General features: G+C 43.5%; 3 protein-coding genes across 4 annotated transcripts in view; 1 reads left to right on the top strand and 2 right to left on the bottom strand.

Annotated features, from left to right (window-relative positions):
• Positions 1 to 852: 852 nt before the first annotated feature.
• On the bottom strand, positions 853 to 9,581 carry LOC118368859 (tetratricopeptide repeat protein 5-like). 2 transcript variants are annotated; one of them, XM_035753300.2, is made up of 10 exons: positions 9,304 to 9,581; positions 8,615 to 8,747; positions 7,507 to 7,718; positions 6,824 to 6,974; positions 6,463 to 6,554; positions 6,263 to 6,319; positions 5,974 to 6,120; positions 5,491 to 5,705; positions 2,068 to 2,212; positions 853 to 1,478 (listed from the first exon to the last, which is right to left on the bottom strand). In XM_035753300.2, exons 1-10 carry the CDS (start codon positions 9,364 to 9,366, stop codon positions 1,359 to 1,361), a joined length of 1,335 nt encoding a protein of 444 aa, XP_035609193.1. In that variant the 5' UTR covers positions 9,367 to 9,581; the 3' UTR covers positions 853 to 1,358. The 2 variants fall into 2 exon arrangements, 1 of the variants encoding a protein (XP_035609193.1); XR_008093292.1 differs by lacking the exon at positions 853 to 1,478 and adding an exon at positions 2,818 to 2,878.
• Positions 9,582 to 9,807: 226 nt separating this feature from the next.
• mettl3 (methyltransferase like 3) lies at positions 9,808 to 14,561 on the top strand. Its single transcript, XM_035753298.2, has 11 exons — positions 9,808 to 10,044; positions 10,327 to 10,520; positions 11,100 to 11,558; positions 11,723 to 11,898; positions 12,539 to 12,752; positions 12,990 to 13,177; positions 13,403 to 13,441; positions 13,538 to 13,646; positions 13,793 to 13,858; positions 14,023 to 14,135; positions 14,248 to 14,561. The coding sequence occupies exons 1-11, from the start codon at positions 9,942 to 9,944 to the stop codon at positions 14,357 to 14,359; spliced, it is 1,773 nt and encodes a 590-aa protein (XP_035609191.1). The 5' UTR covers positions 9,808 to 9,941; the 3' UTR covers positions 14,360 to 14,561.
• A 59-nt stretch (positions 14,562 to 14,620) lies between these two features.
• Positions 14,621 to 22,889, bottom strand: part of LOC127916071 (uncharacterized protein C17orf114-like) — an 8,579-nt gene continuing 310 nt past the window's right edge. The window contains exons 2-3 of the mRNA XM_052497278.1: positions 17,099 to 17,201; positions 14,621 to 16,084 (exon numbers count right to left, since the gene is read on the bottom strand). Coding sequence (XP_052353238.1) covers positions 15,915 to 16,084; positions 17,099 to 17,183 — 255 coding nt within the window. The 5' untranslated portion in view covers positions 17,184 to 17,201 and the 3' untranslated portion in view covers positions 14,621 to 15,914. The remainder of the gene's footprint in view (positions 16,085 to 17,098; positions 17,202 to 22,889) is intronic.

Genomic DNA, 22,889 nt, shown 5'->3' with positions numbered 1-22,889 from the left:
ACAGGGGCCTTACTCAAAAATGACGGAGACTTCAAATTCCAGGATTAGAATTAATAGAATAGACTCATTCTTATTCTACTAATGAGACAATGCTGGTTTGGTACCCGTCTGCATTTAAGCAATAAGGCACAAGAAGCAGTGCTGTATCATAAATACAGTCACATGTAAATGGTGTAAATCAAGTCATACAATTTAATTCTTCCAGCAGAAGAGATATATTCCGGATGTAGTTGTTAGTTATCTTGGTCATATTGCGACAGACGCAAACCAGTCGTTTAAACGTAATTCTTTTTGCAAAGTTGCTATGCAAAAAGACTGGTCTTAATGTCTAAACAAAATGGTTGCTATGCAGGCTAGATGACGTTGTTGTCACTTGCTAGCCAACTTCAACTAACTCAGTCACGTCAAACATTGAACCGGGAATGACAGTACAATAGCTGCATTTTCCATCGTTTGAGCTTTTTTTCTATTGGCATTTACTTGGATATGATACAGTATGTCCAGTTTTAAAAAAAGGTTAAATAAAATAAATAATGACGTTGATGCGTGAATTCGACTGGCTCCGCCTGGGCACCGTTCACTAGTATGGTACTAGCTAGCTACAGAGATCGAGATTCAAAAGTGAAACGTTGTTTCCGAGGTCGGATAGGCAGACAACGAGGCTTATATTACCTACCCCCCGCTATACCAATCTAAATAGTAGGCTGGAAGTAAGGAGAAATAATGTGGGGGTTGATATAAATACAAGAGATGATTCGGAAAGCAACATAAACATTATATTCTTATGGAGAAGAGGTGATCATGTTAGCAGGCATAGGCGTGTCTGTGACGGCCAATCAGCATCCAACAAAACAGTTTGATATTGTAGTTTATGGTTGCATTTTTGTTACCAGAAGTTACTTTGATTTACAACTTAAATGTTTGCACTTATTTTTCAATAAAATACAGCATGACAGTGTTATTTTCCACTATGGAAGGTTTGACTAACATCATGGTGAAAGATGATCAACTACATAAGCTAATGATAATGCAAACGTTTAAATCATGTCCACATTGGAGACATGTTTGTTTTAATGTCTTGAACCCATGTCGGACACCATCTTCACCACAATTAATTATCATATTAGTAGTCGGTAATTTACAAAATCACCCAGCCTCCCTCCCTCCCACTTTAACAGAATACAAATATTTATAAATATGTACAAACAGTGTATTCCTAAAGACTATTTAACAAACAAGGATCTACTATTTACAAAACTAAGATAAAAAATAAATAAATAAAAAACAGGCACACAGGCTCTTCACGCTCCTTCCTAGCTCCCTGTCTGTCTGCCCCCCCCTTATCATCCCCCCTTCTCTCATTCGCTCTGAGGTTTGTAGCTGACTGAGGCTGCAGTCTGAGCCTGGACGTTCTGTCTCTTGCCGTTGACGATGAGGAGCAGAGGGGAGTCCACTCGTATACTGCGGAAGTCAAACGTCTACAGCAGGGCCAAGAGAGGAGAGATAATAGATTGGAAAATCAGAAATGAAGAGACCCCCTAGATCTGTAGTAGCCTTGGTGGAGTTCAAGTGATGTCAGTTTTGATAATTAAGTCTAACAGAGGGAGTCTGTCTTTGGCAATGTACAACAGTTTAAACATTTTGGCCAAGGGATCCTTGGTATAAGTTTAGATGATGCAATATTATTCATCTCCAATTTTCATTCTTAACCCTGGCCAACACGGGCTTGGAGGCTCACAGGGATATTGGTATCTACAGTACTCCCCCAATTATACATTAAACTTCCACATTTTCCCTCCGAAGCCAGGAGATGGGCCTTTAAAATGTTCCTTCCCAGGGCCTGAGTCTTAGACCGTCAGGCCATGCACTGCCAAAATCACAGGAGAGCTCATTGTATGCCATTTAAAACTTGTTTTTTTCCCCTTACTCGAGTTATGAGGAGGACACTCAGATTCAGAGACACCTAAAATCAGTACATTCAGCTAAAGTAGATAGAATTACATCATAATCATTTTAAGTAAAAAGTGTGTAAAGATCCATGTAAGCTGTAGAGAAAGACACACTAACCTGGTCGTTGTGTGCTACACTGTGGCGTTTGACCTGTGGCTCCGGGATGACCACAGAGTCTCCAATCAGAACTCCCCAGTTGTCTGCTGTGTTATAGACCATGACCACGCAGCATGTTTCCTCACTGTCCACGATGCCGAACGTACTGGGAGACAGAGAGAGACACAGTATCATATCACTGTCTATCCACCATAGCAAATGTACCCCAGCAAGGCAAAACATACAGCAATATAGCCCTTCAGTTCATACACCTTTAAACAAAGGGGCATGTAGACAGCAACTTACTTCCATCATCCCAAATATGCAGAAAAGGGTACAGTTGAAGTCGGAAGTTTACATACACTTAGGTTGGAGTCATTAAAATTAGTTTTTCAACCACTCCACAAATGTCTTGTTAACAAACTATAGTTTTGGCAAGTCGGTTAGGAAATCTACTTTGTGCATGACAAGTACATTTTCCAACAATTGTTTACAGACAGATTATTTCACTTATAATTTACTGTATTACAATTCCAGTGGGTCAGAAGTGTACATGCACTAAGTTGACTTTGCCTTTAAACAGCTTGGAAAATTCCTGAAAATTATGTCATGGCTTTAGAAGCTTCTGATAGGCTAATTGACATCATTTGAGTCAATTGGAGGTGTACCTGTGGATGTATTTCAAGGCCTGCCTTCAAACTCAGTGCCTCTTTGCATGACATCATGGAAAAGTCAAAAGAAATCAGCCAAGACCTCAGAATTTTTTTTTACCTCCACAAGTCAGGTTCATCCTTGGGAGCCATTTCCAAATGACTGAAGGTACCACGTTCACCTGTACAAACAATAGTATGCAAGTATCAACACCATGGGACCATGCAGCTGTCATACCGGCTTTCGACTCTTGTCAATCACCACATTCTTATCGGCAGACTCAACAGCCTTGGTTTCTCAAATGACTGCCTCGCTTGGTTCACCAACTACTTCTCAGACAGAGTTCAGTGTGTAAAATCGGAAGGCCTGTTGTCCGGACCTCTGGCAGTCTCTATGGGGGTGCCTCGGTTCAATTCTCAGGCCCCACTCTTTTCTCTGTATACATCAATGATGTCGCTCTTGCTGCTGGTGATTCTCTGATCCACCTCTACGCAGACGTCACCATTCTGTATACTTCTGGCCCTTCTTGGGACACTATGTTAACTAACCTCCAGACGAGCTTCAATGCCATACAACACTCCTTCCGTGGCCTCCAACTGCTCTTAAATGCAAGTAAAACTAAATGCATGCTCTTCAACCAATCGCTACCAGCACACCTGTCCAGCATCACTACTCTGGACGGTTCTGACTTAGAATATGTGGACAACTACAAATACCTAGGTGTCTCGTTAGACTGTAAATTCTCCTTCCAGACTCACATTAAGCATATCCAATCCAAAATTAAATCTAGAATCAGCTTCGTATTTCGCAAACAAAGCATCCTTCACTCATGCTGCCAAACATATCCTCATAAAACTGACTATCCTACCGATCCTTGACTTTGGCAATGTCATTTACAAAATAGCCTCCAACACTCTACTCAGCAAATTGGATGCAGTCTATCACAGTGCCACCCGTTTTGTCACCAAAGCCCCGTATACTACACACCACTGCGACCTGTATGCTCTCGTTGGCTGGCCCTCGCTACATATTTGTCACCAACCCCACTGGCTCCAGGTCATCTATAAGTCTTTGCTAGGTAAAGCCCCACATTATCTCAGCTCACTGGTCACCATAGCAGCCCCCACCCGTAACACGCTCTCCAGAAGGTATATTTCACTGGTCACCCCCAAAGCCAATTCCTCCTTTGGCCGCCTTTCCTTCCAGTTCTCTGCTGCCAATGACTGGAACGAATTGCAAAAATCACTGAAGCTGGAGACTCCTATCTCCCTCACTAACTTTAAGCACAAGCTGTCAGAGCAGCTCACAGATCACTGCACCTGTACATAGCCCATCTGTAAATAGCCAACTACCTCATCCCCATACCGTTATTTATGTTTTTGCTCCTTTTCACCCCAGTATCTCTACTTGCACATTCATCTTCTGCACATCTACCACTCCAGTGTTTAATTGCTATATTGTAATTATTTCTCCACTATGGCCTATTTATTGACTACCTCCCTTATCTTACCTCATTTGCACACACTGTATATAGACTTTTTTTCTATTGTGTTGACTGTTTTTTTTAATCCATGTGTAACTCTGTTGTTGTTCGTGTCACACTGCTTTGCTTTATCTTGGCCAGGTCGCAGTTGTAAATGAGAACTTGTTCTCAACTAGCCTACCTGGTTAAATAAAGGTGAAAATAATAAATACTGCTTAAGAAGGAGACCTGTTCTGTCTCCTAGAGATGAACGTACTTTGGTGGAAAAGTGCAAATCAATCCCAGAACAGCAAGGACCTATATCCATAGTAAAACAAGTCCTATATCGACATAACCTGAAAGGCCGCTCAGCAAGGAAGAAGCCACTGCCCCAAAACCGCCATAAAAAAAGAGCAGACTACGGTTTGCAACTGCATATGGAGACAAAGACCGTACATTTTGGAGAAATGTCCTCTGGTCTGATGAAACAAAAATAGAACTGTTTGGACATAATGACCACATTATGTTTGGAGGAAAAAGGGGGAGGCTTGTAAGCCAAAAAACACCATCCTAACTGTGAAGCACAAGGGTGGCAGCAGCATGTTGTGGGCGTGTTTTGCTGTGGGAGGGACTGGTGCACTTCACAAAATAGATGGCATCACGAGGCAGGAAAATTATGTGGATATATTGAAGCAACATCTCAAGACATCAGTCAGGAATTTAAAGCTTGGTAGCAAATGGGTCTTCCAAATGGACAATGACCCCAAGCATAGTGGCAAAATGGCTTAAGGACAAAGTCAAGGTATTGGAGTGGCCATCACAATCCTATAGAAAAAGTCTGGGAGAACTGAACACACTTGTGTGCGAGCCAGGAGGCCTACAAACCTGACCCCATTCCACCAGCTCTGTCAGGAGGAATGGTCCAAAATTCACCCATCTTATTGTGGGAAGCTTGTGGAATGCTCCCTGAAACGTTTGACCCAAATTAAACAATTTAAAGGCAATGATACCAAATACTAATTGAGTGCATGTAAACTTCTGACCCACTGGGAATGTGATGAAATAAATAAAAGCTGAAATAAATCATCCTCTACTATTATTCTGACATTTCACATTCTTAAAATAAAGTGGTGATCCTAACTGACCTAAGACAGGGAATTTTTACTAGGATTAAATGTCAGGAATTGTGAAAAACTGAGTTTAAATGTAATTGGCTAAGGTGTATGTAAACTTCTGACTTCAACTGTACATCTTACACCCATTGATCCACACAGACAAAGTACACAGCAGACTCAATATTACAGTCTAACACTAGAGGAAGTGGAACTCACAAGGCCATGCGTCCCTCTGAGGCCAGGCTGAACACAACCTTTCCCAGGGCAGCCACCCCAGCGTTGTGGCCGTGTGTCAGGGAAGACAGGGTCCGGGGCTCCAGGCTCCCAACGCAGCCTGAGGGGGAGCGGAACTGAGGGGAGGAGCATGGCCCCAGGGCCAACGGGCTGAGGTTGGAGAGCATCGTTCGCAGGCGCCGGGCCTTCACCTTCCCCTGAAGGGGTGACAGTAAAATAAAGAGTAGTACACTGTCATCAGTGGAAAAGCATGGGACTCTGCTGCCACCTACTGGTGATCTATAATTCTGATACACATTTGCATTAGTTGACAAGAAATGTGTTTGTATATTTTATTAAGTGTATATCCTATACAGATCACATGAACTGCTGATAGATGTAGATTGGAGACTAATGTGCCCTGTCCAGTTTATGTATATGTAAATGTGTTTAAATGTATGTGGGGGGGGGTTCTACTGTTTCTACCTTGTTCTCTGTGAGTGTTGTGAGTTTCTCCAGGTATTCCAGCAGCTGCTTCTCCCTCTCTGGAGGCTCCTCCCACGCAGGGTCCAGGGCCGCAGCGCGACTGTACCCGCCCAGGGCAGACCCAAACATCTCCTCATACTGAAACAGCTGGAGGGGTTAGACACAGGCATGAATCATTAGCTTCAGTTGACTTTTATATGCATTTTTTCTGTGTAATGGAATTATTGAAGTAAGTACCACACGCATATTATAAGAATCATATCAGAATATGCCAACGATAATGTTTTACCGTGGCTCTATTGAAGTGCAGATCGGGGTTGGAGGTTGCTGTTCGGTCCACTTTCTCCTGAGAGAAAGAGAGAACAGATGAGGGAAGGAATTATATAGTGCTTAACAATGATTATTACACAACATTCTAATTGACCCACTCCTACTATCCTGTCAGGCTTTGAAAATACAACCGAGTTTGGTTTGTGTGTGTGTACTCACAGCCTGTGCATAGGCACTCAGAGCCTGCTGAGACATTTGTGGATTCTGTCTGCAGGTGAAGAACAGGGAGATGTAGGCGTTCCCCAGGATGTCTGTCAACATACACCAATACATCATCAATACATCATCCACTATCCACTCATATTCAGTACTAGAGGACGTTTTCTCATACCAACATGTACATTCTTTTATTCTCTCTTTGGAGATCCTGAATTACAGCCAAACCTATTCACACAACATATATAACTGTACGCATGCTCCACCCCCACTATCCCCGGCCGTGTCCCCCCACACTTTAATTCTCTGAACTCCTAACCACTGGAAAATCTGAATCTGTTATGATATTATCCATCATACTCACACCAGGAGGTGCCGTCGGTGACGTCCAGCTGTACAGCCTGCCTGGCCATGGCCACGCTCTCCAGCACCCTCTTCCCCTGCTCATCACCGCCCCCTCCTGGCAGCTGCCTCAGCACCATGGACAGACTACGCAGAGATACTTTGTTCCTACTCTGGGACGGAGCGAGAAAAGAGACGTGATCGCGATAATATTAGGATAGTATCGCCTGTTTGGTCTAGCGGTTACAGCTGTTGACCCCAGCAACCATGTGTGCCAGAGACAGCCCCACTCGTTAAACATATTAATAATTGGATATTGGTTTGGGGATAGTTCAATTTCCATGATGTAGCAATAGAGAATAAAACAGACCAGGGTAAACAAAAATAAAGGTAGAAAGAGACAAAGGAAGGTGCACACAATGGGAGATCGAGTTATGGCTTGAAAGGTTGTGATAAACAGCTGTTGTTCATGCAGGCCTATAACTTGGGCTATAACCAGTTATGAACACTTTACATGCATTCTGTTCTTGATCAGTAAGGTTCTACTGCATACCTTGATCTCAACACAACAACAGTACCACGGCACCGAAACCACTCTCCAGTTAACCTGAAGAGCTTTGTGACTCATGCCGTCTGTGATTTAAAAGCCCAGCTATGCAAATAAAACACATGATTACTGTGTTATCTTATTATCGTATTGCTAACCTGCTGCAGGGCTCCAGTGAAGCAGGTCTTAGCGGTGGTCAGGTCTCCTTTCTTCCAGTACTGCTCCCCCAGTGTGTTCCAGCCCTCCACTAGTCCAGGCTCCAACTTCACGGCCCGGGACAGGCACTCCCCAGCGGTGGTGCTATACTCCGGAGACACCCCCAGGGAGCGACCCCGCAGCAGCAGGAACTCAGCACTGTGCTTATACGACTCTGGAGGAGACGAAGGGACGACAGAAAGATGATTCTCTAGTCTAGTGGTTCCCAAACTGTTTCACTCAGGCCCCCCTTCCGGCATTGGAGAACATTCCCGCGCCCCACGTCTACTTCTATGGGCACAAGCATTGTTCACATCCCTCTTGTTTGGCGTAGAGATATGTTGCAGTTTTAAAGCTTGACATACATTTTGCCATGTCTAATGTGTATTCATGTGATATTTGAGTGATTCGAATATTCCAACAAAATCTATTGGCTAAAAAACCTACCTGAAAAAACATTATCTGACATGAGCTAGTTGATCTGGAAATTTCTGACAAGTTATAAATAGCACTGTAGGGTATGCAATGACTGACATGACAAGAGAAAAATGGATGATGCACTACCCAATTTTGAGATGGAGTTACTTCTGTCGTTTTTGGGGGGGAGGGGGGTGACACCTGCCCCTCCGCCCGGGAGCGCCCCCACAGTTTGGGAACCACTGCTTTAGTCAACTGACTTTTTCTGTGTGTTTAAAGATGTAATCCCCCTAACGGATGCCAAGCTAAGCTCAGTCAGAACTGTGCTTATGTAACCTCGTCCCCAGGCTCAATTGCTACAGCATGAGACAGCAGGCTGGTGGACGACAACTGTGCTTATATGACTCTGCATTGGAAGAGATGGAGGGACACCATCAGTCTTAGTTATGTAAGTCTTTGATGCTTAAATAATGCATAAAAAGATCACTCTAGTCAGGCAAGCTTTGTGAGCACTGAATAGAGTGGTAAAAGATTTGCAGCTACACATTAAATGCCAAATGGATACATAGCGATCATGCAAAATCTCAGTATATTATTTTTTACATGTGTGGTTACCAAATTAGAACACACCTTTCTTTTCTGTTCTGTTCTCACCTTCTTTCTCCTCCAGCTTCTTTAGTGTCTTCTCCATCTCCTGTGCCACATCACTCGATTTCCTCTTTGCATCCTCCACACAGTGAGTCTCAAAGTAATGATCCCGAAAATGATACAACTCATCCACTAGTTCCTGATCCAGAAAGAGATCAATCGTTATTGATACCTGTTAAGGACATTAGCTAGGTGCGTGGCATGCAATCATGATGAGCCAGATCAGGTTACAAGAATGTAATTTTGAAATGTGTTGCTATGCACCAAATACACTTGATACTGTTGGTTTCCTTGCATAAGTGCATGCATGCTCACTGGCATTGCGGGATGATGACACAGCAAGATATCTAGCTATCGCTGCATATGGCTAGACTTCTCAGGCGCCAATTTAGCTGGCTAGCCAAGACTGAGAGACACTGTAAGTCAAGCCAAGCTAACGTTAGACAGTTAACTAACCGACATTCAGCTGATGGCTCGTCAGATTTAGAGACAACCAACTCGGTTACAAGATAGTACAATCAACCACAGAATTTTGGTCGATTAATATGACAGTTGGTATCAGTTGTTATAGTAACGAGCTAGCTAGCAACAAAGGAAATGTGGGATGTAACTGTTTAAATACGACGTACATTACAATTGCGAGGTTAATTATGGCAATCTATTCCATGCAGTGATAATATAATAATTTGCAATACTTTTAAAATGTGTAAATCATCTTTGTCATTCGCAGGATCACCATCCTTCTCCACTTCCGCCATCTTTTCCAGTGGTTGATAGAAGAATTCGAGAAGAGTACATTGACAACACGACACCGGCTGGCCTGGGGGGGTATGCTGTAACTTAGCTGGATAATATTAAACTATTATTTGCTAAACCATTCTAATTTACTTAAAGTAATAAACTCAAGTTTGTTGTATTTTTTTCTTTACCGCATATTGCTAGCTAATGAACTAACAACAAATGTCGTATTGTTGTTGGAACAAACTGAACAGGAAGTATCCCTTTTATACCGGAAATGTGTCCGTTTTCAAAAAACATCCGTCTTGTGCTCATTTTAACATATCGATTGCTTTAAAGTTGTCACGACCTAACATGTAAAACATTTATTTGAACGAGTTCTGAGAGGTGAAAAATTCTACTTACAATAGAAAAGTTAGCTGTTAGATTTTGGATGTGTCTGTCTTGGTGGTTCCCTCCAACAACAAGGGGGAACCAGTCATTCGTTGTTGTTGCTAGTCCGACACAGTGCGAGCGGTGTCCACATTATCCCGCTAAACTAAGTGATCTTGCATGCCCCGTTTTCGATTCACTTTCGCGGTAGCTCCTACTCTAAATGTCGGATACATGGAGCAACATCCAGGCACACAAGAAGCAGCTGGACTCGCTGCGAGAGAGACTGCAGAGGCGACGGAAAGACCCCACGCAACTCGCTGCAGGTGTTGTCTTTATGCTAACGCGTTAGCTAGCTAGAGAGAGGCGGGATGGGGAAAATAAGATTAGACAATAGGGATTTCAACACACAGATGTATTTGATTCTATGCTGATGGTTCAAGTTGAAAATGTTTAGCAAATGTCAATGCTTGTGCATTGTGTGTGGACACTTAGCTATATGGTCCAGATACTAACGAATGACGTTAACTAGTAATTCACGTTCTTAATCTGCATAAACACTGTTACTGCTAATGGGATTTACAACTGGTGGGTTTCTTTTATCGCAGAGGTGGGAGGCAGCAGTACTGAAGGGGCTGCAGCGCGGAGTGAGAGTCCAGGACCAGCCCTCCAGAGTCCCCCACAGGAGGAGGCTGAACGTCCCCCGGACCCTGAACTAGAGAAGAGACTCCTGGGTTATCTGTCGGACCTGAGCCTCTCACTGCCCACTGACTCCTTGACCATTACTGATGAGCTCAGTACTGTGAGTGTGTATCCTGTGACCAAGATCTAATATTAGCTATAAAAAAACATCAGACCAGGGTTCAAATACATGTGTATTTGAGTTGAGTATTTGTTATTTAAATACCTTTGTCTGTGTATTTGAGTATTTTCAAATACACAGCCCAAAACAACTACTTTTATTTGAGTATTTTAATGTTTATTTGTAAAAATAATAATAATAATAATAAATAGTATTTGAAAGTATTTTCATCTAGGTAGTTAAAATCCTATTTTCAAAAACATGGGTTAAATGCATGTATTTGAGTATTTTCAAATAGGCTACATTCCAATATTCAACTACTTGTTTTTTCAAATAAATGTTATCTAAATACTTGTTTTGAAAAGTAATTGAAATGCCTAAAATAGTATTTGAACCCAGGTCTGGATAGTATATATGTGTGTGCTGACCACTATTGCAAATTTTATGAAGACTATGGATATGAATAATCACTTTGTCACTCATAAGCCACTGTTCCCATAACTATATTACATTCCTTTTCCTATCCTTTCTCTTTCCTCACCTTCCTCTCTCATTCCACCTCTATTTTCTCCTCCACAGTCTGAAGTGCCTGTCACCCATGGCTGCATCCAGAGTCTGCTGCTCAAGTTCTCTGCCCAGGAGCTCATCGAAGTCCGGCAGCCATCCGTGGCCACCTCCCCCTCCTCTTCTTCCTCAACACTCGTCATTTCCGTGGACCACACAAAACTCTGGGCCATGATTGGGGGCGGGGCCTTAGGCCAGAGGAAGAGGAAAGCAGAGGACCAAGCCCACCATAAACGTCCGCCAGGTTCCTCCCCTGCTCTCCAGAGCCCGCCTTCCCCTCCGCCCACTTCCTCCATCTCCCTGGCACCTGCTTCCTCCTCCCAGCTGACCGGGCCCTCTGATTGGAAGGCTGGAGGAGGAAGGGGCGGGGCAGATAAACAGGGCAGGACCAGTAAGGGGCAGACGTCTCACCTGGACATGGAGATAGAGAGCCTCCTGAACCAGCAGTCCACCAAGGAGCAGCAGAGCAAGAAGGTACATTCACACCTTGGTAGAGGGAGGGGAAAGAGATGGGGGTACCCTAGGGTTAGTTTGAACCATATCAATACAAACCTTATTATACTGCCCAATGTTCAATCCATTTTTCAACCACACAGTCAATGGTGAAATTAAATTGTGTGTGTGTGTGTGTGATATAGATGAGCAGAGAAATCCTGGAGCTTCTGAACACCAGCACAGCTAAAGAGCAGTCCATCGTTGAGAAGTTCCGCTCACGCGGTCGTGCTCAGGTCCAGGAGTTCTGTGACCATGGGACCAAAGAGGAGTGTACGCGGTCTGGGTTCACACCCCAGCCCTGCACCAAGCTGCACTTCCGGTCAGTACTACTGCCACACACAACCATTTTTTACCCCCTTTTTCTTCCCAATTTCAATCTTGTCTCATCGCTGCAACTCTCCAACGGGCTCGGGAGGTGAAGGTCGAGTCATGAGTCTTCTGAAACATGACCAGCCAAACCGCACTTAACACCTGCCTGAATAACCCGGAAGCCAGCCACACCAATGTGCTGGTGTCCGGGCCGCCTCAAGTAATCCCTAGTGCGCGATGAGATGTGTAAAGCCCATCTGGCCAAACCCTGCCCTAACAACCGCCCTATGGGACTCCGGATCAATGGTGTTGATGTGAGCCATTACCAGCCTTTCAAGGCACTTCATGGCTACGGACGTGAGTGCTACGGGTCTGTAGTCATTTAGGCAGGATGCCTTTGTGTTCTTGGGCACAGGGACTATCTATGGTGGTCTGCTTGACACATGTTGGTATTACAGACTCAATCAGGGACATGTTGAAAATGTCAGTGAAGACGCCTGCCAGTTGGTCAGCACATGCCCGGAGTACACGTCCTGGTAATCCGTCTGGCCCGTCTCTCCATCTAATCACTTACAGTCTATTTTAATTGGCTGAAGCATCTTATCTGGTCCCGCTGTATTGGCTGAGCCCTGTCGTCTCTCCCCTCTCAGACGCATCATCAACAAGCACACAGACGAGAGTCTTGGAGACTGCTCCTTCCTCAACACCTGTTTCCACATGGACACCTGTAAATACGTGCACTATGAGATCGACGCCCCTCCAGAGGCAGAGGGGGGCCTGATGGGGACCCAGGCTGGGGGCATGGAGGTGGGACTACACCAGGGGGAGGAAGACAGCAACGTGGGGAAACTGTTCCCCTCTCAGGTGAGGAGGAATGGAGGGAGAGGGGCATGAAGGGAAAAGGGGGAGGCCTATGAAAAGGAAGGAGGAGGAGGGAGACTAGGCTTTTATTTTGGTACATGTCTCTAATGGTGTAATTCCCCAAAGGGAGAAATTAGGTAAATTAATCTGTCTACATAGGTTATGTCAGTTACCTCCCGAAGTGGTCAGACTGACACTGCGGTTCAATCCAGTCTGATCCAGTTTTGTCCCCCATCACAGTGGATCTGTTGTGACATCCGGGTCCTGGACGTGTCGATTCTGGGGAAGTTCTCTGTGGTGATGGCCGACCCTCCCTGGGACATCCACATGGAGCTGCCCTACGGGACTCTGACGGACGACGAGATGAGGAAGCTCCACATCCCCGTCCTCCAGGACGACGGCTTCCTCTTCCTCTGGGTGACTGGCAGGTACCTCCACCGATCAGATATGAGTGGAATAGTGTGTTTCTACTAAACCCATCAGCTGCCAGAAGAACAGTGCATGCTAATGGACATGCAGGGTCTGACAGAGGTTAATTATATGATACCAGCCATAAACTCTTGATTTTTGTTTACGTTGATTGTTGCTTTGATTGACATCTTTCACTTTTTTCAATAGGCTGTTCAGTCTTCATGCCTATCTATTTCTTTTAGGGCTATGGAGTTGGGTAGAGAATGTCTGAGTCTTTGGGGGTAAGTCTTTATTCATCAACCTTTGGGACCAATAAGTAAGTCAGTCAACTGTCGTAATCTGACCGTTGGTCTTACTCATGCTTTTTTTCCTCGTAGCTATGAGCGTGTTGATGAGATCATTTGGGTGAAGACCAACCAGTTACAGAGAATCATCCGTACCGGGAGGACTGGTCACTGGCTCAATCATGGGAAGGAGCACTGCTTGGTGAGTGTGATGTAATGTGTTGTGATATGTTGTGTGCCATCATACCTCTTATCTGACTCTGTGGGCTCTGGGCAGTGTAGTGCGGTCAGTTGTGTATATTTACTGTTATTGTGGTATAGTTGTATTGATGTCTTTGTGCTTCTCAGGTGGGCGTGAAGGGACAGCCCCAGGGATTCAACAGAGGGCTGGACTGTGATGTCATCGTGGCAGAGGTCAGGGGTCAAACACAATTCATCTATTTGATGTTCCAATCCTATGAGAGCCAAGAATGTTTTAACTCAACCCTGTCTGTTCTCTCTCCCTCTCCTGTCCTCTTTCATTCTTGTCTTTTGTCTCTACCTCTTTCTCTCCCCACCACCTCTTTCTCTCTCTCCAGGTGCGTTCCACCAGCCACAAGCCAGATGAGATTTATGGAATGATTGAGAGACTCTCACCTGGTACCAGGAAGATTGAGCTCTTTGGCAGACCTCACAATGTCCAACCCAACTGGTACGTGTATGTGTGCATGGTGTGTATTCATTGTATTTGTAAATGAGGTATGTGAGTATTCTTTCTTTTTCTAAGCCTTATTTTCCTTTCTCTCTCTCTCTCTCGCTCTCAGGGTAACTCTTGGTAATCAGTTAGATGGCATTCACCTCTTGGACCCTGATGTCGTGGCTCGCTTCAAGAAACGTTACCCAGACGGAGTCATCTCCAAACCCAAGAACATGTAGAGAGTTGTCCTAAACGCCTTCCATGGGGTCATGGTTGTCAATTACTTGTCCTGTTATAAACATGTTATGTCATGTTGTGAACTTAGACGCCGAGGGAAAAACACTGATCAATGATCAGTAAGTGTCTGATGGACTGCCTTCTGTTTTTTATGTATTTTTTTGTACCAATTACAACATTTTGTAATAAATATGGTTGAAGGACTATTTATGGATCTCTATGATGCGGATCAGACATACTGCACAATGAATCCACCAAAAACATTTCAGTATATACTTTTTTTGTATTACTTTGTTAGTACATTTTGTCCATTTCCATGACAACAGCACTACAGTATACAAAGTAAGGACGGGTTAGTTTGGGAATCTTGATTGATTTACATTTACTTTGATTAAAAGAAAAACATTGACATTGGAAATGTATCAATATTTTCTTCACAGTAATTAGGAATCACATTTTTCTCTTCATTCCAAACGTACCACCGTAGCCCCAGATATATGCTACTATGTTCTCGTACAATCATTTTCACAATTTGTACAAAAATATATGATGAGTATTTATTATCCTTAAACCAGTAGGTGAAGCAGGGAAAAGATTTCAATATTAGAGAGGGTGGGTTGTAGAACCCAACTAAAGCACCAAAACACTGTTGAAATGTCTTCCAGAACAATCTGTTGACTTTCTCCCCCATTCACTGATGCTCCCCATAAGATGGCATCAGAAGTAAAGAGCTGGAGGAGCTGCCGGTTAACATTTCTAGATATGAATAAAGTGTAGATGCAATCCAAGCAGCCAGTTGGAAAGGGCACTAGAAGAAGACAGCCAGCACCAAACTGAATTTAATTGAGGAAATGTTCAAAAGAGGTAAGTAAAAAGGCACAAACTCATTAGTATCTTCATCAGCCAAACCAATCAAAATCTAGTTATCATGCTTTTCTCAGCAAATTAGGATAGTGTTAGGATAAGAACAAAAAAACCTGTATTTAAAGTTGAGAGTGCCAAATTGTCTTGTTGTATTCAATAGCTAGTATTTTAAAGACTTGAATTTGCAGAATTTGCAAAAAAAGGAAAATGATGCACTTGGTTGGTAATGATGTAGTAAACACTTTTCCATCTCTACTAGCCACACCAGCAATGCATTCTGCATTTCTCTAGTGAAGAACTCAATCTACTGTGATATATCCATCCTTTACAGTCACTTCTGAAGGGGGAGTTGAGAACGAACGTCGAGTACATAGGTACCACTGAGTAGATCAAGTCTCAGTCCTTTACATTCTATGTTCTGTTGAGCTATAATAATGGATATCATAGTGGAGGGGCGAGCGTTCATTTTTGGGCAATGGTGATGATGACAGGAGGGATGCCTCAGTAGAAACTAAAGTGTCATTCCCAGCACTGTAAACCAGGGTCGTATTCATTAGGGTACACCGTAGCAAAAATGTTTCACAACGGAAGCGCTTCTTATCGGACAAGCCCAGGTATTCCCTCCCTATTTCAGTCCTTTTTCTTCCGTTTGATGCCTAATGAAGACTACTCGGCACGTCGGGGATGATCTATTCAGCAGGTGGCATCCACTGCGTTGAAGTTGCTGTCCATCTGGTGTCTGAACGAGAGGCGAGCCTTGGTGGAGAAGTAGATCTGGGAGCCACTCGGACTGCTGCTGCTCTCGCCCTCGCTACCACACGACACTGTGGACGACAGGCGGGGCTTCATCTCCTCACTGGGGACTGGAGCGATGAAGGGAGGAAGGACGGGGGAATGGAGGCAGAGAGGAGTTATTGAACCAGTAGCACTCAACGTTTTAGCATCTTTCTTCATGGTGTTGTTGTTGTTGCCATGTCTCTACGTGTCTACATAGTGAGGGATGATTTGATCATGCTATTTAACATACATAATGGTATGCGTCATCCCTTGTGTCTTTTCGTAACTTAAACGTGACATGATATCAACTTCGTTGACATTCGAATTATGTCAATCTAATAAAGGTGTAGCTGGAAGGAACGAATAAGGAAGGACTAAATGATTGACGGACAGTTATAATACTGGGAAGTGGACAGGAAAAGAAGAACAGAGTGACATAAAACTCATTATTGACTTACATAAGCAGAGCCCGGAGCAAGACCTTCACTGTAGCTAACTCTGACATACCTGGTTATATCATAGCACTTGTTTCAACATGTCTTCCAGATATGTGTGTTGTTGATAATCATAGATTATGTGTGCAGCATATTATTACTGCACAGACAGCCCTGGGGAGTTCTGACATAATGATACTGTGTGTAATTAACTATGTAATGGCTGGGGAGTTCTGACATAATGATACTTACTGTATGTAATTAACTATGTAATGGCTGGGGAGTTCTGACATAATGATACTTACTGTATGTAATTAACTATGTAATGGCTGGGGAGTTCTGACATAATGATACTTACTGTATGTAATTAACTATGTAATGGCTGGGGAGTTCTGACATAATGATACTTACTGTATGTAATTAACTATGTAAGGGCTGGGGAGTTCTGACATATTGAGAATGCTAATGTATATAATACTGAAAGTACTATATGTGGAAGGTTGTAGTTCTCTCACCTGCAGATAGGGGGCACTGTCTGCCCTTTTCACTATGTAACGGCTGACAGTGATAATGATATAACATGTAACTAACTACCTAATGTCATGTACAACTCTAATATGTAATGCGCTACTATGTAATGTAATTGGCAGCCTGTAGTTCTCTCACCTGCAGGTGAGGGGCACTGTTTAGCCTTGCATCGCTCTTTACAGCGTCTGTACCAGGGGAAGCACTGGAGCACCTTCACACCCATGTCTGGAGCTGAGGACCACTGAGGAGAGAGAGAGAGAGAGAGAGAGAGAAAGAGAGAGAGAAAGAGAGAGAGAAAGAGAGAGAGAGAGAAATATATGAATGGAGGAGTGAGGGGAGAAACAATTGAAAACAGTCTTCTCCTGTAGATTTTTGTGTGTTTATCTGTTTCTGTTTTCTTGACGTGTAGTTCCATAGCTTTTACACATTATTTGTCTCAAATGCCAAGCCCTGGACGTTTGTGTGGATTGGAATTACTTCTGCATATCATATCAAACCCCAACATATTAAACCACAACCGCAAATTCATAGCTAATTGATTAAAACCTCCTCACAAGAGCCAAATCAGCTAGTCGATCGTTAAGGCCGTCACGAGAGACTACCAACTGTTTAACCGGGTCTTGATTACAGTTAACACAACAACTACCCAACAAAACAAACCCACATTAACTCCCACAAAGCGTATGTGGCCACCGAATCTGAATGAACCTCTATCAACCAGATGTTACTGAGATGATGAGTCTGATGGGTCTTTACCTCATCATAACTCACAGGGTCGAACCATAATGGAATTAGTCCCGTCCAGTCCACTACGCCCAGTGGGAATTAATAATGGATTTGGTCCAGTCTATGAGGGGACAAAGTGTTCAATGACATGACACGATGATGACTGATGAGGCTTAGCTAATCTCTGTTGTGTCGCTTGTCAGTAGACGCAGGCGAGCATTCACACACATAATCCAATCAATGGGCTATGGGAGACGGATAGAGCAGCTGATTAAAAGCCTTGGCTTGAGTTACACAGAGGTCACGTGACACATACAACTCAGACAGGATAAGACATGCCTGGCCCATCATACCATATAGCATCGTAGGTGCTTAGAGAGATTATATGTGCATAGAGAGATATAATGTTCATGTCATGTCAAGTCTGTTACCCAAGTCATGTAGAATAGGAAATGAAGGTGCATACTATGTGAAAGTCAGAGAACTTTAACTCCATGGATCTCATCCTCTCGTCATTTAGCCAGGCAGTTATAGTGACGCTGAAAGGAGTTCATGCAATAAATGATATTTACATAGTAAATGCAAACATTAATTGATGTGTGCAGGCCCACTGAATACAGTAGATTGACTATGCCTTGGATGTGTTCAGTCTATGCTCCTGGCAGTCTGTCAATAACTCTGAATGTATTTAGATTTAATGTATATTTAGGGTTAGCATGTATAGACAGACTATCTTGGCTTGGCGCACACTACCCACCCTACTATATCTCTCATTGAAGTCAAACACACACGCACACACACACACGCCCTACTTTGATCTGCTCTGGCCTACAGCTCTGCTCTTTGATCTTTCTGTGTGTGTGTGTGTGTGTGTATGTGTGTGTGTGTGTGTGTGTGTGTGTGTCTGATTAGATTAATGTTTGTTGGGTCAATGGTTCACCTATTAAATTCTAACCTCAGGTCCTGTCAGTACTCTACCTGTGTGGCCCTTGGAGATAAGATAAACGGGGGGTCCCTCTGTCCACAGCAATGAACAAATATGCAAGTGATTACAATGTTAAAGCAATAGAAGAGAGTGGTGGTACTCAACTGAGACTGAAGAGCTGTCTGGTAAAAACCTTTCAGCAGAGTGTCGTATGTATAGCTGTCTATTCATTCAGTAGATCTCAAAATAAATACCCTGTTTGACTGACACCTTTATCCTGCTATTTACCCTGTGTTCCATTGACCTACTGTTAGGAGCCCCTCGAATAGAACAGAGAAATGTAATGACTCTCTGTGGAAACAATCAAATTACTTTCTATTATAAAACCTCTCACAAGGTCTTCCATCATCACAGAGCTCCATTTAGCTCTGATCTGTGGTAACATCAAGAGAGGGTGGCGGGGCTGCTGACAGCAAACCTTTACCCACACTGAAGCCTGTCACCGTACTGTGTAGACGTGCAATCTGTAGCTAAAACCCTCTGACCTGGTTATCACTTATTGTTGGTTAGGGAGTGTGTGTGTGTGTGTGCGTGTGTGTGTGTGTGTGTGTGTGTGTGTGTGTGTGTGTGTGTGTGTGTGTGTGTGTGTGTGTGTGTGTGTTTTCCTGGCTGTTACAGCTTTCTCTGCACTCACAGGAATGAGGTCATTTCATAAAGATGTGATACCTCTCTCACACACTCTGTTAGCCCCTTTGACACGTAGGGGTCAGGCCAAAGGAGGACTCATTTCAGTGTGACACCCATTCCACTCTGTTAATCAGTCACAATGTGTGAAAATAGCTTTCTTAAAACAACTCTCTCTATCCTCTTTCTCTCACCCTCTACCTTTCCCCAACTCCCCCCCTCTCTCTCTCATCTATCTCTCTCTGTCTCTTTCTCATCTCTCCCTCGCTCTCAGGTTTGGCTCTGCAACCCTATCCCATAGACAGACACAGTGAATCCATTATACTAAGTCACACGTTGCTTGGCCAAGCACTAACTTTAGGAAGTTGGACGATGCCCACCTAAATCTCAGCTCTTCATATCGACAGTCACTGATCAATTAAGTCACTTAGGAATTCCTATGGGTGTTTAGGGCACCATTGTAATTGGCGAGGCTCTGACTACAGAACATAACCTTGCTTGTTATTGTATGGGTAGTAGTGTACATTGGAGAGTGGGGGAAAGAGAGCAGGCTGGGCAGGAAAGATAACAATCCTGCAGTGTAGCCAAAGTCACACAGCGATAATACATTCTTTGTGTATTAATAAACCACTCAAACACACTTTTTTCCTCTCTCTGGGTCACAAATGCATGCACGCACACACACGCACACACACACACGCACGCACGCACACGCACGCACACGCACGCACACGCACGCACGCACGCACGCACGCACGCACGCACACACACACACACACACACACACACACACACACACACACACACACACACACACACACACACACACACACACACACACACACACACACACACACACACACACACACACACACACACAGAGACTAGATGGTCTGGTCAGTGGTGAGGAATTTGGGGCCCTGGTCATTACTGTCTGTAGTACAGCAAGTCTCTGGCAGAGAACAGCAATCACAGAGCCTAGAACAGAAAATAACCAGCCCAGTCCAGTGGGGGAGGGAGAGAGGGAGATGGGGAGAGAGAAAGGTAGAAATGGAGAAAGAGAGAGGGGGAGAGAGAGATAGGGGAGTGAGAGAGGATGAGAGAGAGGGGAGAAAGGAGAACAGTGGCCACCTAAACCACAGAGAGAGGGGGAAGCTGGAGCTAGCTTTTGGTCCTTTTTCCTGTGTATGTTCCCTCTAAGTGCAGGATCCTGCCAGGCCAGGGCAAGGAAGAGTACTGTGTTGACGTGAGGGACGTGCAGCCCTGAACCATGGTTTTACTCACACACTGCCTGGTCAGTGACTTGTACAGGCTGCTACTGAGTGATTAATCAATGTTAATCAAATACACATAGGTTTGTCTTCTCGGGCACTGATTCTTCATAGTGTGTGTCTGTGTGTGTGTGTGTTACTTATGTATATTGTACATATGACAGATTACATACAACTGAACTGTATACAACAAAACCATTTTTAAAACAGGTTATTCATGTGTGTTCCTGCCTGGAATGTTTTGTTTGATGGTTAGCAGCATGCAACAGAACCAGGAAAGTCCAGGAGTATGTGAGCAAACTCTACAGAAATCTGATTATCTGTTTTCCAACCTTTCCTACCTCCATTCCAAGTATTCAGCCCCATGGGAGACTAAGGCCCATCCAAAATGGCACCATATTCCCTACACAGTGCACTACTTTTGACCAGGGCCCATGTGGCTCTGGTCAAAAGTAGTGCACTACGTAGGGAAGAGGGTGCTATTTGGGACGTATTCTTAGAATGTGTGGCAGTGAGCCTGGGTCTGTAATGCCCCTGAAAGAAGCAGGCCCCAGCTCAAGCACAGTCCCTTCCTGCCATGGACTATGACGCACATATAGGCCTATTGGTGCCCAGTCTGTCCACTCACATTAGAACCCTTGTCCATCTCCAAAACAGCAATGGAAATTAGAAAGAAATAATAACAACTCTTCAAATCTAATTACATTTCTCAATCTTACTCAAAATACAACTCGTCTTGTAGTTGTATCAGATCTTTTTTTTAAATAAAATGTCCCTCTGGCCATTTCACAATGTTGAATAACAGGAGGCCAATGGCAATTTACCCTTGAAGAGGGGCCCCTTTATTTGCATGCCATAGAGAGGGGGCCTCCATGCGCGTGCATGTGACAGGGTTGAATGAAGTGACAGAACAGAACCAGACGGGCTAATTCAAGCTTTCAATTAAACAGTGCATCACCCCCCCCCACTTCTCTCCCTCCCCCCACCACTCTCTCTCCCCCCACCTCGCTCTCTCATGATGGAAAACGAGATGCCCAACTGGATTGCTGAGCACTGAGCAGTAACCATGTGCATGTGATTATGTGTTATTTAAATACTTATTTTCAGTCAGCTGCTTCTGTTGGAAGTATTTTAAAGTATTTTAAAATTATTTCCTATAAATAGCCTATTTGAAAGTATTTCCAAATAATTATTTCAAAGGCTATTTTCAAATACCTGGGTTAAATGCATGGGAGTGTATTTTAATCTGTGTATTTGAGTATTTTCAAATACATGCCAATACTTTCCAATTGTATTTCCAAATACATTCCAATATTTAACTACTTGTCTTTTTAAATAAAACATATCTGAATAGTTAATTCAAAATGTATGTGAAATGAATGAGATGTAAAATGTAAATGTAAAATGTAAATGTAATGCTTGCTGTAATGCTTGCTGTTTGGGGTTTTAGGCTGGGTTTCTGGACAGCACTTTGTGACATCAGCTGATGTAAGAAGGGCTTTATAAATACATTTGATTGGTTGATTGAGATACTTCAAACATGATTTGAACCCAGGTCTGGCAGTACCAGAATGTGTTTGTCTGAAAGCCTAGAGGAGAGCGTGTGGATGTAAATAATGAACGTAGGTGTGTTTACTTCACCGTGGAAGAAGCAGTGCTGACAGTAGACTACTGACAGGAAGTCTATTCATTCATAAATCATTATCTATCTCAATAACGTGTCGCACATAAAATACTTTGTTCGGAGTCATCTGGGGAGTTGAGTAGAAAGGGTCCGTTTTAACTAAGATTGCATTTTCTGATATCCATGCAGACTCCATGTATTAATGAATCATCTCAGAGAAGGAGTTCTTATCTTCGGTCAGTATTTTTAGATTATCCTCCTCTGAGAGCTGTATGAATACGGGCCCGGGTCTAAATGCCAAATGATGCAGACAAATATTAAAGTCAACAAAAACACTGAACAACTATGTGCACTGGTAAGTCTATGCCGAAGCTTGAGTAAGGTTTATGGTTGCCGCAATTAGAGACAGGCTATATACAGACAAACGCACAGACTTGTTATTGCGGCTCTCATGGGACGCTTCCACCCAGACACACCGACTACAGTCCCACAGCCCGCAGCTCAGCTACCTCTCTCTCAGATGCAAATTCGTTTTCAACAACATTTGGTTTTTGGTCTTTAACTATGCGTTGTATATTCTGCTGTAAATTCATTGAATGTCTCCTCAACAGTGGACTAAAGTGAAATAAATAACAATGTAGTAACACTGTTCTTGTTGATTTACATTGTTGCTTATGATAAAAGTAGGAACGTCCGGAA

The sequence above is a fragment of the Oncorhynchus keta genome, chromosome 35, assembly GCF_023373465.1.
Source record: "Oncorhynchus keta strain PuntledgeMale-10-30-2019 chromosome 35, Oket_V2, whole genome shotgun sequence".
Classification (NCBI taxonomy): Eukaryota; Metazoa; Chordata; class Actinopteri; order Salmoniformes; family Salmonidae; genus Oncorhynchus; species Oncorhynchus keta.
The sequence above is the reverse complement of the archived record's forward strand: the minus strand, read 5'-3'. Positions and strand labels throughout refer to the sequence as shown.

Excerpts from the sequence above, each read along its gene's own strand:
- mettl3 (XM_035753298.2), top strand. The coding sequence starts at position 9,942 with ATGTCGGATACATGGAGCAACATCCAGGCACACAAGAAGCAGCTGGAC. Across the intron at positions 11,899-12,538 it reads TGCACCAAGCTGCACTTCCG|ACGCATCATCAACAAGCACA; the intron begins GTCAGTACTACT and ends CTCCCCTCTCAG. Across the intron at positions 13,647-13,792 it reads ATGGGAAGGAGCACTGCTTG|GTGGGCGTGAAGGGACAGCC; the intron begins GTGAGTGTGATG and ends TGTGCTTCTCAG.
- LOC118368859 (XM_035753300.2), bottom strand. The coding sequence starts at position 9,366 with ATGGCGGAAGTGGAGAAGGATGGTGATCCTGCGAATGACAAAGATGAT. Across the intron at positions 7,719-8,614 it reads GAAGCTGGAGGAGAAAGAAG|AGTCGTATAAGCACAGTGCT; the intron begins GTGAGAACAGAA and ends CGTCTCCTCCAG. Across the intron at positions 6,121-6,262 it reads TGCACTTCAATAGAGCCACG|CTGTTTCAGTATGAGGAGAT; the intron begins GTAAAACATTAT and ends TAACCCCTCCAG.